Source organism: Capsella rubella, unplaced genomic scaffold, assembly GCF_000375325.1.
Source record: "Capsella rubella cultivar Monte Gargano unplaced genomic scaffold, Caprub1_0 scaffold_1, whole genome shotgun sequence".
In the NCBI taxonomy this organism is placed as follows: domain Eukaryota; kingdom Viridiplantae; phylum Streptophyta; class Magnoliopsida; order Brassicales; family Brassicaceae; genus Capsella; species Capsella rubella.
In genome coordinates, this window is record NW_006238923.1 from 875,004 (window position 1) to 890,373 (window position 15,370).

Below are 15,370 nucleotides of genomic sequence, written 5' to 3' on the forward strand. Positions count from 1 at the left end.
ATGATTGACTTCTTTATGTACAATCATTTAAAGATAGAAGCCGAGTGAAATTATGAACAGCAGAAGGAGGCAAGCAAAGGCAAACGACCATGCTTTGGTCGTTGCCAGATTCGACTCCTCCTTGAGGCAACAACACACAAACCTGTGGCGTAGGCCTCAAGTCAATTGGTCCTGCATAAACCGGTTTACCCCATCCAAAATCCGCAGTCTCATACATTTCAAACCGGGTCCACTGCGTTATCGTTAGCTTCCCACCGAACTCTAACTTCTTTGGCCTATTTACCTCAACGTAATCCACCATAGACTGCAAGTAATCCTCTGAAACCCTAAGTCTCGCCTCTTGAACCAAACGTGTTGTCTTAGAGAGAGAGTCGTTAATGAGACTGTCGACACTGCTCATAGCACAGGCCAAACATACCACATTGCCGTAAAACCCTTTTCTTAGTTTTAGGGTTTCGAGTCTTGTTCTTACGTTGACAGAAAACGTGAGCCTGAGATTGTAATCCAGTGGCTTCACATCAAGTGCTTTGACCCATGATCTCCATATATGTGCAGCCATTGCATCAAACGTGCTGCAAACTAAGCTCGAGTCTTGTCCTTGCGCTATGCTTTTAACCCGACATTGAAACTGTTTGCTAATCCTGTAACATTTCTGCAATGGCTTCGTATCCCACAATGAGTTTGTCAAATTCGATCTTTCTTCAATTGGTTGATATTCATGATGTGGGTATTTCACCATAGGAGGATTTCTTGGTTTGAAAGTCTCTCTATCCCAAACTGGCTCAGGATCTGTAACAAGTCCCCCCATTTTTGCGGTAGCTGCCCACGAGCCAAGAAACTGCATAGCTCCGAAACCATCGCAGATGCAATGGCAGAGTCTAATCCCAAGGCTAAATCCACCACAGGTGAAGAAAGTGACTTGAGCTATAAGTAAGGGCATTTCGAGGATTTTGTATGCTTCTTCTCCAGGGTGTCGAAAGATTAATGGTAACCAAGCTGGATTTGGCACTGTAAGATCTCCAAGATCAGCTAAGGCCATTGAAGAAGTAGCCGACACCATTAACGCACCTTGCTCTTCTCCAAAGAAAACTTCCAGTTTCCCATTTTGCACTTCTCTTAACCTACCAGAGAGTGGATAGTACGGAACTAAAACCTCGCTAAGAGCGTCTTGAAGCCGTTTGAGGAACAAAGATTCTCGATTGCTGCTGCTTGATCGGTAGAAGTAAACGGAGGGAGTAAAAACTCGTGCTCCGATTATATCATCTAGGTTTGATAGATAGAGACTATGGTGAGGAGATTGATTTGCAGTTGTTGGGCTTGAAGGATGTACAAGAAATTTGTTCTTGATGGTGACTGGGATATGGAGGTAAGAGAATTGAAGTTCTTGGACACATGAATCCATTTTTGATCTACACCAATACACATGCATGCGGAAGTTGGAGGAGAATTTGTAGAGATATTTCAATTAGATAAACCGGTTTGGCTTAGGTGAGCGATATAGGTTGCAGGTGTGGTTGTTGCGTATAGATTGGTTATTTATTTGGTGCATCATCCAGCAAGCATGGTGAAATCGATGAAGGAGGTTCTACATGTATATTGGAAAACAAACAAGATGTGCCAAATTAAAGATGAATAATGTGACTTGTGTTTGTACGGGGAATTCTGGCTTTCAGCTAATTCTTGTGATGAGAGTTTATAAGAATATTCTACGAAAAAAATAATATAGTGGCTTGATGATGATTGATGAGCATGCAGGACCATAAAGTACCTTATAATATTATACCATGCATGGCTTGAAGATAAAACTGTAGTAGTTTTCATTTGTGTACCTTATTCAAATATTACAAAATATCCTTAGAAGGAAGAAATGGTTTCAGGCAAAATACTTAAAAGAGGAATACTTGTAGCTAGTTTGATTAGATTACCACCAACAATCGTGGTAGAGACTCAAAAGGTAAGAACCCCAAATGTCGTGTCAGATCTTGAAATGGCTTACCGTTGAAGCATCGATTGTTTTTGACCTGAAGATGGTTGCGTACTCGGTGAGGGTGAAGTCTCTGTACTTGGCAGGGTTTTCATCAGACAGAAGATCTTTGATTGGCCCATACACTCGTTCATTCGCTTTCATGAACGTGCTGAAGAAACAAACCACTGAGGTCCGCGGTTCAGAGGATCCATTAGCTAGCACCCTATGCTCGGCGCTTATGAACTTGTCATTGCTTATAAGCTGCACAACAAAAATAGGATCAAACCTTTAATAATCCATTGATCAACGGAAGCTAGAAGTCATACACACAATTCTTAACCTGGAGAAGATCTCCAATGTTAACGACAAGAGCGCCAGGAATAGGAGAAACATCAACCCAGTATTGGCTGTCATAGAGAACTTGAAGTCCTCCGATATTGTCCTGAAGAAGAATGGTGATAAAGGAACTATCGGTGTGCTTGTTTATGCCAATAGTAAGGTCAGGCTGAGGGCAAGGTGGGTAGTATTGGCCAGCCATATATTGAGACTTGGCGCAGTCCATGTCCTTAAGGTAATCAGAGTCCAGCCCCAAAGCTTCTGATAAAATCTTACAGACCAATTCACCTAAATTCAGTAGTTCCTTTGAATACTCCATCAAAATTTCCCTGCCACATGATCATAATTAATATTTACACAGAATTTATTATGCTAAGTAAGCGTTCGTCTAGCTATTAATATTATCCTTATGTATGTGAAATCATTAGTACGAATAACACATGTGTCTTGTTGCCAAACAAAAACTGAGAACTCGCTGACATTATCCTTACCCGCAAACCGCGGGCAAATCCTCGAGTCTAGGAGGTTGTGGAGCGGCATAACAAGCCAATGTGTCTCTCCAACTAGCTGCGTCTGTATTGCTGTGGAGATCAAAATTGGTATAGTAAACCACGCCTTTACTGTGATCCCTAGAGTAGAAGGGTTTCTTGGCCTCAGGGTCTTGCTCGTGAAAGCTGCGCATCCCTTGAATCATCTTTTCCAGAACCTCCACGGGGATGCCGTGGTTCACAACCTGAAACAATCCCCATTTCTCAGCAGCTTCTCCAATCTTCTCCACCACGTCTCCTCCTTGGAGATCAATGATGGGGATGGTGAGATGCTTGGGAGGTGGTGGCGATTTCAGGCTTGCTAGAGTAGCAGGGGTTGCGCGAAACATGGCCGGTATCTCTGTGATCCCTGAGTCCGCAAGGCCTTTCACGCCGATTTTCGTATCATCGAAAGCTTTTGCTTGACTTGAACGATCGGTTGACTCCATTGCTTCTTCTTCTACTTCTTTGCTTGTTTAACCCTTACTCTTTTGCTACGCTTTTCTACGTCTCCTCAATAATGAACATCTTTATTCATTGCTTGCTAAAGCTATACAGCTATAATCAAATTCGAATTAAAAATTAACAAAAAGAAAGCACCACTACCCGATGGCTTAACAAACACAGAGGCAGGCAGGTTAAGGCACCGACGAATTTTATGTTATTTAATTCTATTGATAGTTAGTATAACACACACTTATGTAAATATATGACCATTAATATATTATGAATTTTAATTTAGTTGTTGAAAATAATCAATAAGACAAATTTCTTGTGTTTTTTTACTATACAGATATAACTATAGTTTCGTAAACTTGGATTGTTGTAAAATTGGCAATATTTTTTTTTTTTAATTATACATAAGCAAGTATACATAAGCAGGACGGCTAATCTCTGAAGCCTTTAAGAAAGCCAAATACTGTATTTTTAATTTGTAATTCCAAGAGAGAACCAAATCTGTTTTTCTTTTGTACATCACATGCATGAGGAGTTCTCAACTCAGTCAGACAAACTAGGTTGAACCATAGCTAGATGCTCTTAGTTATTTGATGAAAATATAAATTATCATAGGTGGATCTGTGGATGCCTTAAGCTTCAAAGTGTAACATTATTGTATTATATCATGGCTTCAATTAAGATGAATTGTAGCAGCTTTAATTCATGTCTACCTTATTTCGACTATTACAAATATTTTTTCACCTTGTCACGAAAACTGCTATAAGAGAGTTTGATAGATTACTATGGCATTGGTAGTAGTAGACAAAAAAAGGAAAAATACACAAATGTCGGTCTCAGATCCTGAAATGGTGTAACTTAGGAGTATCGATCTTTTTTGACCCAAAGATGGTTGAGAACTCTGTGAGGGTGAAGTCTCTATACTTTGCAGGGTTTTCTTTGGACACAAGATTTTTGATTGGCCCATATACTCGAGAAGACGCCCTCATGAACGTGCTGAAAACAGATACCACTGAAGTCCGCGGTTCAGAAGATCCATTGGCTATCACCCTATGCTCGGCGCTTTTGAACTTGTCATTGCTTATAAGCTGCAATAAAGTCAAAAAAAAGAAGGATCAACCCCAATCTCCATATATAGATCAGATGAAGCCAGTTGATTGTATAGCAACATGGTTTTTGTTCTTTGATTTTAAAACCTGAAGAAAATCTCCAATGTTAATGACAAGAGCCCCAGGGACAGGTGTAACATCAACCCAATACTGGCCGTCATAGAGAACTTGAAGCCCTCCGATATTGTCCTGAAGAAGAATGGTGATAAAGGAAATATCGGTGTGCTTGTTTAAGCCTATAGTTAGATCAGGCTGAGGGCAAGGTGGGTAGTATTGGCCAGCCACATATTGAGACTTGGCGCAGCCCATGTCCTTAAGGTGATGAGAGTCCAGCCCCAAAGCCTCTGATAGACGCTCGAATAGTAATTCACCTAAATTCATAATTTCCTTTGAGTACTCTAAGATAACCTCCCTGCCATATTTGCAGAATTAATATTGTTTATGCTAATTAAGCATCCAGCTATATGTGAAATCAAATTCATTAAACAAAAATAACACATGCAGTGATTTTAACCTTACCCGCAAACTGAAGGTAAATCTTCTAATAGGGGAGGTTCGGGTGCGGTATAACAACCAAGCGTGTCTCTCCAACTGGCGGACTCTGAGTTGTAGAGATCAAAATTGCTGTAGTAAATCACGTCTCTAGTATGATCCCTAGAGTAGAAGCGTTTCTTGGCTTCAGGTTCTTGCTCGTGAAAGCTGCGCATCCCCTGGATCATCCTGTCCAGCACCTCCACCGGGATACCGTGATTCACAACCTGGAATAGTCCCCATCTCTCAGCAGCTCCCCTGATCTTCTCCACTACGCTACCTCCTTTGAGGTCGATGGTGGGGATGGTGAGATGCTTGGGAGGTGGTGGAGATTTAAAGCTAGCTAGGGTAGCTTGCGTTGCGCGGAACATCTCAGGGATCTCCTTGATTCCCGAATCCACAAGGCCTTTCACCCCGATTTGCGTTTCATCGAAAGCTTTTGCTTGACTTGAACTATCGATTGACTCCATTGCTTCTTCTGCCCTGTTTTTTTCTTCTCTCTTTTTCTGTTTTCTACGTCTCAATTATTAAGATATTGTACAGTATTACTAAAACTCAATTTTTAAAAAAAAAAAAGAAAAGAAGAGGACAAAAGTGATGAATCACAACCACAGATTACGTATTTGGTGTTTTTCTATCCCTATTTTTTATTTTGTTTCCCTTTTTAAAGAAAAAAAATATTTACAAAAAAATATATCTAAAATGTTTTTTGTTTGGTCGTCAAGAAGGTATTTAAGTTTTATAAAATCAGTTAACGAAGGGTATGTAACAGATTTGATGCTCCTGATAAATTCATCTCTCGCAGCAATTTATTATTCGAATATATGTACAAGATTTAATGATCATGACGGTTCAATTGTTCAAAGTGAACGTTATCGATCGTATCTAGTCGTTTCCATGAATTGTCTACCTTATTCGAATATTTCAGATATCGATCTCGCAAATATCCATCTGCCTTTTGTGAAAGTACGTAGAAAGAAACGGTCTCACATAAATATTAAAAAACACACACACACACACTTCTATAAGAATACCAATGATAGTTGGAAAAAAGGTTAATTTAGTTTAGCCTTTTAGGTGAGCGATAGGTTGCAAGTGTGCATATAGATTGGCTATTAATTTGGTGCATCACCCAGCAAATATCATGGCTTGATGCTCATGAGGGCATAAGAATCAAAATGTACGTTACCATGCATGGATTGAAAACTAAGTAGTATTTTGTAACTAAAAACGGAAAAGAAGAAAGAAGAAGATAAAATACATGAGTAGTTTTTCTTTTGTGTACCTTGATCGAATGTTACAAAATAATGAGAAACAAGAAATGGATTCACGCAAAATATTTTAAGAGGAACACTTATAGTTTGATAGATTACCACCAACGATCGTGGTAGAGACAAAAGGTAAGAACCGTACCCCAAATGTCGTCTCAGATCTTGAAATGGCTTACCGTTGAAGCATCGATTTTTTTGGACCTGAAGATGGTTGCGTACTCGGTGAGGGTGAAGTCTCTGTACTTGGCAGGATTTTCAACAGACAGAAGATCTTTGATTGGCCCATACACTCGTGTATTCGCCTTCATGAACGTGCTGAAGAAACAGACCACTGAAGTCCGCGGTTCAGAAGAGCTATTTACTACCACCCTATGCTCGGCGCTTATGAACTTATCATTGGTTATAAGCTGCACAACAAAATAGGATCAAACCTTAATAAACCATTGATCAACCGAAGTTAGAAGTCACACACACCAAAAAATAAAAGGAAAAAAATTCTTAACCTGGAGAAGATCTCCAATGTTAATGACAAGAGCGCCAGGAATAGGAGAAACATCAACCCAGTATTGGCTGTCATAGAGAACTTGAAGTCCTCCGATATTGTCCTGAAGAAGAATGGTGATAAAGGAACTATCGGTGTGCTTGTTTATGCCAATAGCAAGGTCAGGCTGAGGGCAAGGTGGGTAGTATTGGCCAACTATAAACTGAGACTTGGCGCAGTCCATGTCCTTAAGGTAATCAGAGTCAACCCCCAAAGCCTCTGATAAGAGCTCATAGACCAATTCACCTAAATTCAATAGTTCCTTTGAATACTCCATCAAAATTTCCCTGCCACATGATCATAATTAATATTTGCACAATTATATTACGTAAAGTGTCAGTCTAGCTATGATTATTATCCTTACCCGCAAACCGCGGGCAAATCCTCGAGTCTAGGAGGTTGTGGTGCGGCATAACAAGCCAGCGTGTCCCTCCAACCGGCTGCGTCTGTATTGCTGTGGAGATCAAAATTGGTATAGTAAACCACGCCTTTACTGTGATCCCTAGAGTAGAAGGGTTTCTTGGCCTCAGGGTCTTGCTCATGAAAGCTCCGAATCCCCTGAATCATCCTGTCCAGAACCTCCACGGGGATGCCGTGGTTCACAACCTGAAACAATCCCCATTTCTCAGAAGCTTCTCCAATCTTCTCCACCACGTCTCCTCCTTTGAGATCGATGATGGGGATGGTGAGATGCTTGGGAGGTGGTGGTGATTTCAGGGTTGCTAGAGTAGCAGGCGTTGCGCGAAACATGGCCGGAATCTCTGTGATTCCTGAATCCACAAGCCCTTTCACGCCGACTTTCAAGTCGTCGAAAGCTTTTGCTTGGCTTGAACGATCGCTCGACTCCATTGCTTCTTCTTCTTTGCTTGTGTTTTTTTTTTCTTACCCTGCTCTTTTGGATTTTCTATGTCTCTCTAATAATGCACATCTCTCTCGCTAAAACTGTAGTTATCCAAATTCCAATTAAATTAACAAAAGAAAGCACCACTGACCACCCGACAAAGAGAAAATTATGACACAACCCACTATAAGTAAAATTAAGGCACCGACGAATTTTACTCTTTTTTTTTTTTTTTGGATTACCAACGAATTTTACTTATAGTTTATTATAGTTAAACACATGTTATGAACTTATGTGATCAATATATTATGAAATTTTAGTATTTCAAAACGATTAAAAAAAAAAACGAAAAATATGTTAGGATTAGTTTTGTAGACTTGGATTGTTGGAACATATTATTATTTCATTTTTATGATCTTTTTTACTCAATCAAACAAACTAGTGAACCAAATATATATAGATGCTCGATCTTAGTTATTTGATGAAAATATAAATAATCAATGGAGCTTGTTGTTTAATCATGCTTTTCATATGTGGAACTCATCTAGTTGGTTGCACCAAACTTTTGGAACGAAGAGATGTATGTTTGAATTAGTTTTCACTCAATTTGGATGTGTATAGACTATAGAGAGAATCGAACAACAAAAATCGTAACGTTATTTATTTGTTCAGAATATTTCTACCATATATGGACTCGGCCCATTTATACATAATAGGAAGGCCCATAAAACAAATTGTGAGATTTGTAATAATAATCAATAATGTCCACAATACATCAGCCAGCAGGCCCATCAAACGCACATAGTCGTTTTCAAGTGCAGGCACAAGTCAAAACCCGTCAACGGAACGTGAATCAAACTTCCCCGATCAGATTTTCAGGTTTGTCCTCGACGAGCTCACCTCGGATTTTCGACTCTCTTAGTCAGAATCCCTGATTTAGATCGATCGAAGTAGTGTGTTTTTGACTGTTGAAGCTAATCTCGTCAAGGATTACTAGCTATGAACACTATCGTTGCGCAGTTGCAGAGACAATTTCAAGACTACATCGTTTCTCTGTATCAACAGGTTGGTTTTGCTCACCAGACTTATCTACTGACCTCTTTTGTGATCTCTAAAAAATTTTAGGGTTTTTCTTCTTCTTCCTTAGATTAGTTTCCTTAAATGGGGTCGAATCTCGAGTCAAAATCTTTTGGGTTTTAGATTCTGCCTTAATCAATATTGTTGGTTTTCTTCTGAGCCTTCCGTTCTTGTTCATGTTGTTATATATTAGACTTGGGTTAATACCAAATAGTTTCAGGTTTAGCTTAGCTTAAGGTGTAGTTGTAGTGTGTGCATTTGAAATTGAGGTAGTGGTATGTTTTTGAAGGGATATCTTGATAATCAGTTCTCTGAGTTGAGAAAATTGCAAGATGAAGGCACCCCTGATTTTGTAGCTGAGGTTGTCTCTCTCTTCTTTGACGACTGTGCTAAGCTTATAAGTAACATGTCTAGATCACTGTAAGTTCCTCTCTCTAACTCTTATTGTTGCCTTGTCTTTCTTAATGTACACCGTTTCTTTTCTGGAACTTTGTCTCTAATCCACCTTCGTTTTTGAGGTGTTTTCCTTGGACCAATGGGTTTCATGGCAGCATTTTATGAGTTTTATTATCGCGTTAGGGCCAGGCCAGATAATGTGGATTTCAAACAGGTAGATTCAGGGGTGCATCAACTCAAGGGTAGTAGCTCAAGGTATATCACAATGTCTTGGATTTCTCTTTTGTTCCCCTGATCCAATAATCATTGCCTTTTCTACGATGCGGTGAACACTTGTTCATAAAACTTATCTTGTCTTAAGAGACCAAACCACATTGATTTTTAACTGCCCAGCCTCTGCTTTGTACACAGTATCGGTGCAAGGAGGGTTAAAAATGTGTGTATAGCTTTCAAGGAATGTTGCGATGTTCAGAACCGTGAAGGGTGAGTGTTAGTTTTCACTTTTTCTCCAATGCATTGTTTAGCTTCTCGATGCAAAAAAAATATTGGATCTGTTTGAATTCTAAAAATTATTATATGAGAAACTGTACTTCTAGTTATCTTATACTGTGATACAGGTGTTTAAGGTGTTTGCAGCAGGTGGATTATGAATATAAGATGCTAAAGACCAAACTTCAGGATCTGTTTAATGTGAGTTCTAAACTTTGCGGAAACCTACTTGTTCTGCTTGTGAATTCTTTTTCTTTTTATGCAATGTTTTACTGAGCCATTTGCTACTGTAATCACCATAGTTCTGTTTCTGTTATGTAATGGTGTTGCAGTTAGAGCAACAGATCCTCCAAGCTGGAGGTAAAATTCCTCAAGTGGATATAAATTAGACTGATGCGTTTCTCGTTTATGCAAATGCTCAAGGCTGAAGTCTAAAGACATGATGATGATACCGACACTCTGAAGTATTTATTGTTGTTGTTGTTGTTGTTGTTGTTGTGTGAATGTGTTTTAGATCGAGGTTCAGCAACACTATCCCTAGCCAAATATCTTGTATTGTTTAGACTCTTAATTGAGCTATAACTATAAGAGTAATTGTAAGTTAATAACTAGACATATCCATATGACCATATATATGCTGGCTTCAGGATGTGTTTTGTGACCAATCAGATATGAATGGCAATGTTGATACAATATTGATATTGGAGATTGTTTATGTTACTTTTGCATGAATTTCGTGATCCCTAGTGACTTTGTGACCCAAGATTTTGTAGATCTTTCAACTTGTAGGGGATCCGTTTGCTGGATTAGGTTGAATATTACCAAAACGTGACTTCTAACTCTTTGCATCATTCTGGATCTGATCTACTCTTAAGTGGGCTTCATGATTTTTGGTTGGAGACGTAAAGGAAAAGGGTATTAATTAGCACACTATTGGCGATTTGATTATACGTATGTGAGGAATAATCAACAATGATTTGTTTTGAAATATGAATAATGTACATGGTCTCTCGTTTTATCAAATTTATTGTGTTACAGGGCTTATATATAGGACATGATTGTGACAATAGATTGAGAATGGATTGGGCATGTCTTGTTAGGTATGTATTTAATATGTAATGTCCGAACCTATAACTAGGAATGAAATCTCTAAAAAAAAAAAATACTATAGAAGATGCAGAAGAATAATCATACAAGATTGTTTATATAAGTGAAATCAAAATGTGAAGCCATACTTGAAAGCATTATTTATAAAATAAAAATGTGTGAAATGAGAGAGACCAACGTAACATTCAATTGAAGGCATGGCATGGTGGCGATCAGTGACAACAACGAAGATTTTCCCTCTTGCCATCATTTTTATCTTATCCCTCTTCATCATTCGTAGCTTATTGTTTCTTAATTGATTTTTTTTAGATATACTTGTAAGGATCCATATCAATAAGATGGTTGTTCATTAGTCTGAAACATATATAAAAATACTAAATCCGGATTCAAAAGTCAAAACGCAAATCTTATAAAATCGGTTCATTACCTTCTCCGATGAGATGATGATTCGACCAGACACAAAACAAACACAGAGTCCCAAAACGAATGTGTTAGATTGTCTCATGGTGGGACCTTGACCTTCTAGGGTTAGACTTTTTTTTCATATATTTTGTTCATAGTGATTGGAACCTATAGCTTTGGCTTTCTTGCAAGGCCAGTTTTATTTATCGTAAATATAATTTGGTCCACTAGTACCCTAGTCTCTTAGAATGAGTAGTAAATCATCGTCTTTTAATAAAATTATGCAATGGTTGGTAATTCGGTATATGAGTGATGAGTAGCCAAATTATAAGTTGAAACGTATAATACAATCCACGGCTTTTGAGACTTTGATTACTGTCAGAAAAGTGAAGTAACACTTTAATAAGGAGTGAAACAAATGTAGAAAAAAGTAGAGATGACAGAGGAGCAGTGTAATGTAGCTTAAGGCAAAAAAATACCCAAATGGCAAAAGCCTTTGGTGTACATCAGAGCTAACTTGTTGCTTTGTGTATGTAGTGAAACAAATGTTAGAAGGAGAGAATTGGGTAAGCGTTTATTAAATGTTGACCATCTTATCTTATGCAATGCATGTGTGTGTGTGTCATTGCAATGACTTGTGGTCCACGCTCCTATTCCTTTTTTTTCTTTTTTTTTTCTTTTGTGTTCTTCGATTCATACAATTTCTCATTTTATAGACAAACTAGAAAAAATATAACATGTCTCTGTTTTTTACTTACCATATTTCCTGTTTCTTTTCTTTGGGGTTTTTTAGTTTTTACTACTGGAAAAAGAACTTTCTATGAAACAGTTTTTTTCTTTCCCATAAACAACACTATGGCAAAACCAATATTTATTGTCAGTACACACATTTGGTCGCAAGATTTGTTGGAAGTGGATAGTACAGTAAAGATTTAGCCTATCTAGAATATTAACGGAAAACGCATTATAAAAACATGGTAGAGGAGAGGATTCGTTTAACCTCTTTTGACTAAAGCTTGCATCTTTTACATTCATTGACCATTATAATATTTCTTAGGAAAGAAAAAACATTATTAAACGTAAGGTAAGGTGGGTTTATTTAGTAGTAAAAGAAAGAAGAAAGTAAACCAGAAAGCTGACGTGTCACGGAAGTCTCGCTGGCTCGTCGTCGAAGCTGTCAAACTCAAAACACAGTGATACTAAAAAACCACGCACACAAAACTCACGTGATGGCTCTTTCTTTCTTTTAGCAAACAAACTCTCTCACCGAACCGAGCCTAACCTGCTCATCCGAACCTATATGTTTGGGACCCAATTTCAACAAGTCTTTCTCAACACATCTAAACACTTTTCATGCATCTTTAGCACTTGTTATAAATCAAATTTATTGACACAACTAGCCCTGGGCATATAATCCGGATCCGAAAAAACCGATCCGAACCGATCCGAAAAATCCGATTTGGATCGGTTTCAGTTACTATGTAAAAACCGATCGGATTTTATGTTGAACATGATTCGGATTTCGGATTTAAACCGATCCGAACCGAAATCCGATCGGTTATCTGCTAACCCGAATACACATGGTCTAATACATCACATAGTATACATATAATCTCTATGTTTTTGTACTTCAACGCTCAAACCTCTTTTTTACGTCGGATTGTTCGGATTTAGAGTGTAAGTTTCGGATTTATAGTGTAGAATCCGAATCCGAAACCGATCCGAAATATGATTTGGTTTAAACTCGGATTTGTAATAAAATTTGAAAACCGATCCGAATCCGAAAAAATCCGAACCGATCCGATCCGAAAACCAGTCGGATTCAAATCGGATTCTATATATCCCAATCCGAAAAATCCGAACTCCGAATAATCCGATCCGATCCGATCCGAAAATCCGAATGCCCAGGGCTAGACACAACCCAAATGTATAACCTTTCTTAATTTAGGTATTCTTATCAAGGTCTTTTTTTGTCCGTCCTTCATTAATTTTGTTTCATATCGTTCTGTCTTCTATCAGAAGCCACCAACAACAAACAAAAAAAAAAAAAGGGAAACGAACAAAGAAGAAAGAAGAAAGAAGTGATATAAATTATTATTTTGTGAAACTACTAGTAATTACTTATGTTAATACCATGTTAATAATTGGTAAGAAAAAGCACAAAAACCGTCTTTCTCTGTGTAATTGCATCATAATCAATATATAGCTGCATTTACAAGTGAATCGATCTTAAATCAAATATCAAAGTAATTACAAAATACTCTAAGTAGAGTAGTTGTCTTTCTTATTCCACCAAGAAGAAACAGACGAGGAATATGTTTGGCTTCCTTGTCAAGCCATTTTTTGTTTACTCTTCTTTCTCTTCTCTCGAAAAAGCCTTTCTTTTTCAATCCAATCCTTTGATGATAATAGTCCGCCATTAAAGCTCTCACGGAAGCTCCCACGAGACCACCTTGTTTCCACCACACAAAACCAGACTTTTCCTCTCACGAGATATCGGAATACCAAACCCCATTTGCTCTCTGCTTTACAGCTTTGTCTCCTCTCTTCTTCTCTTTTGTGTGTATATATATATATATAGTCTCTGTTTCTTGAACCTTCAACGGCAAAGTGTTTCAACAATGATGATGAGATTTGCCAAGTTGTTATGGTGTTTGATGTTTCTGCTTCGATTGACGGAGGCCATTCTCGACCCAGTTGATTTCTTGGCTCTGCAAGCCATTCGTAAGTCGCTCGATGATTTGCCAGGTTCCAAGTTCTTCGAGTCTTGGGATTTCACCTCTGATCCCTGCGGCTTCGCCGGCGTCTACTGCCAAGGTGATAAAGTGGTTATCCTCAATCTCGGCGATCCTCGCGCCGGCTCACCAGGTTTATCTGGTCGGATCGACCCGGCTATTGGCAAGCTCTCTTCTCTCACTGACCTCTCCATTGTCCCCGGTCGAATCATGGGTGCTTTACCGCCAACTCTCTCACAGCTCAAAGACCTTCGTATCCTCGCTATCAGCCGTAATTTCATCTCCGGTGAGATTCCGGCCAGTCTTGGCGAGGTTCGCCGTCTTAGAACACTCGATTTGAGCTACAATCAGCTAACCGGAACTATCTCCCCGTCGATCGGATCCTTACCGGAGCTCTCCAATTTGCTCCTCTGCCACAATCACTTAACCGGATCAATCCCACCCTTCCTCTCTCAAACACTAACCCGAATCGATCTAAAACGTAACAGCCTCACCGGCTCAGTCTCTCCGGCGTCTCTCCCTCCGTCCCTGCAATACCTCTCACTCGCCTGGAATCAGTTAACCGGACCGGTAGACAGGGTTTTACTCCGGTTAAACCAGCTCAATTACCTCGATCTCAGCTTGAACCGGTTTACCGGTACAATCCCCGGTCGAATCTTCGCCTTCCCCATCACGAACCTTCAGTTACAACGCAACTTCTTCTACGGTTTGATTCAGCCGGCGAGTCAAGTGACGATCTCGACCGTAGATCTCAGCTACAATCGATTCTCCGGCGGCATATCTCCGCTTCTCTCGAGCGTAGAGAACCTCTACTTGAACAGCAATCGATTCATCGGTGAAGTGCCGGCGAGCTTCGTGGAGAATTTGCTATCGGCGAGTATACAGACGCTGTACCTGCAGCATAACTTTTTGACGGGGATACAGATTAGCCCCGCGGCGGAGATCCCGGTGAGCAGCTCGCTGTGTCTGCAGTATAACTGTATGGTACCGCCGTTGCAGACGCCGTGTCCGCTTAAGGCCGGCCCACAAAAGACTAGGCCCAGTACACAATGCAACGAGTGGCGAGGGTAATATCGTAAATTACGCATTCCTATATAATTTGGGGGTTTTTTAATTTATTTTATTTCTTCAGAATATATATTTTGTAATAGTTTTTGAGGGACACACACACTCACAGTGTTTCGATGTGTTAAAAAAACAAAAAGAAAGAAAACGTTTAAAGGAAAAAAAAAAAAAGACGATTCGTTATTCGTTGGTTGTGTAGAAGTGAATAAAGGATTTTGATACGTGATGCTGAGGATTAGCATGAGTGAAGTCCATCTATTTTTATCTTTTGTTTGCGTAATTAAAACTGGAAAATGACGGTTCTGTTTTATCGAAGAATGTTCATTAACATTTTCACGAAATGATATTGTTGCTAAATTACAGTTTATTGAAAATGACAAACTACTTATATGTTGTTTTTTTTTATGTTAGAAGAAAGATGTGAAAATATATGGTTAACTATACAATTTTGTCGGGTTATACGAATATAAAAGAGTAATCAATTTTAGAAATAAGAATTTTCTTATAAATGAACAAAAATC

The 15,370-nt window shown here is 38.9% G+C and overlaps 7 protein-coding genes across 7 annotated transcripts; 3 read left to right on the plus strand and 4 right to left on the minus strand.

Annotated features, from left to right (window-relative positions):
- Positions 1-13: 13 nt before the first annotated feature.
- Positions 14-559, minus strand: LOC17899386 (omega-hydroxypalmitate O-feruloyl transferase). Its single transcript, XM_006306084.2, has one exon. The coding sequence runs from the start codon at positions 557-559 to the stop codon at positions 14-16; it is 546 nt and encodes a 181-aa protein (XP_006306146.2).
- Positions 560-718: 159 nt separating this feature from the next.
- On the plus strand, positions 719-1,139 carry LOC111832546. Its single transcript, XM_023789504.1, has 2 exons — positions 719-727; positions 981-1,139. The coding sequence occupies exons 1-2, from the start codon at positions 719-721 to the stop codon at positions 1,137-1,139; spliced, it is 168 nt and encodes a 55-aa protein (XP_023645272.1).
- Positions 1,140-1,793: 654 nt separating this feature from the next.
- LOC17896657 (1-aminocyclopropane-1-carboxylate oxidase homolog 4) lies at positions 1,794-3,300 on the minus strand. Its single transcript, XM_006303797.2, has 3 exons — positions 2,794-3,300; positions 2,307-2,631; positions 1,794-2,227 (listed from the first exon to the last, which is right to left on the minus strand). Exons 1-3 carry the CDS (start codon positions 3,276-3,278, stop codon positions 1,976-1,978), a joined length of 1,062 nt encoding a protein of 353 aa, XP_006303859.1. The 5' UTR covers positions 3,279-3,300; the 3' UTR covers positions 1,794-1,975.
- A 623-nt stretch (positions 3,301-3,923) lies between these two features.
- Positions 3,924-5,442, minus strand: LOC17898666 (1-aminocyclopropane-1-carboxylate oxidase homolog 4). The gene is made up of 3 exons (XM_023789502.1): positions 4,914-5,442; positions 4,482-4,806; positions 3,924-4,373 (listed from the first exon to the last, which is right to left on the minus strand). Exons 1-3 carry the CDS (start codon positions 5,393-5,395, stop codon positions 4,122-4,124), a joined length of 1,059 nt encoding a protein of 352 aa, XP_023645270.1. The 5' UTR covers positions 5,396-5,442; the 3' UTR covers positions 3,924-4,121.
- Positions 5,443-6,163: 721 nt separating this feature from the next.
- Positions 6,164-7,714, minus strand: LOC111832545 (1-aminocyclopropane-1-carboxylate oxidase homolog 4-like). The gene is made up of 3 exons (XM_023789501.1): positions 7,102-7,714; positions 6,700-7,024; positions 6,164-6,603 (listed from the first exon to the last, which is right to left on the minus strand). Exons 1-3 carry the CDS (start codon positions 7,584-7,586, stop codon positions 6,352-6,354), a joined length of 1,062 nt encoding a protein of 353 aa, XP_023645269.1. The 5' UTR covers positions 7,587-7,714; the 3' UTR covers positions 6,164-6,351.
- Positions 7,715-8,412: 698 nt separating this feature from the next.
- LOC17900873 (histidine-containing phosphotransfer protein 5) lies at positions 8,413-10,241 on the plus strand. Its single transcript, XM_023789503.1, has 6 exons — positions 8,413-8,643; positions 8,945-9,075; positions 9,235-9,306; positions 9,463-9,534; positions 9,669-9,741; positions 9,873-10,241. Exons 1-6 carry the CDS (start codon positions 8,578-8,580, stop codon positions 9,927-9,929), a joined length of 471 nt encoding a protein of 156 aa, XP_023645271.1. The 5' UTR covers positions 8,413-8,577; the 3' UTR covers positions 9,930-10,241.
- A 2,992-nt stretch (positions 10,242-13,233) lies between these two features.
- On the plus strand, positions 13,234-15,159 carry LOC17897402 (probably inactive leucine-rich repeat receptor-like protein kinase IMK2). The gene has a single exon (XM_006304947.2). The coding sequence runs from the start codon at positions 13,671-13,673 to the stop codon at positions 14,853-14,855; it is 1,185 nt and encodes a 394-aa protein (XP_006305009.1). The 5' UTR covers positions 13,234-13,670; the 3' UTR covers positions 14,856-15,159.
- Positions 15,160-15,370: the final 211 nt, after the last annotated feature.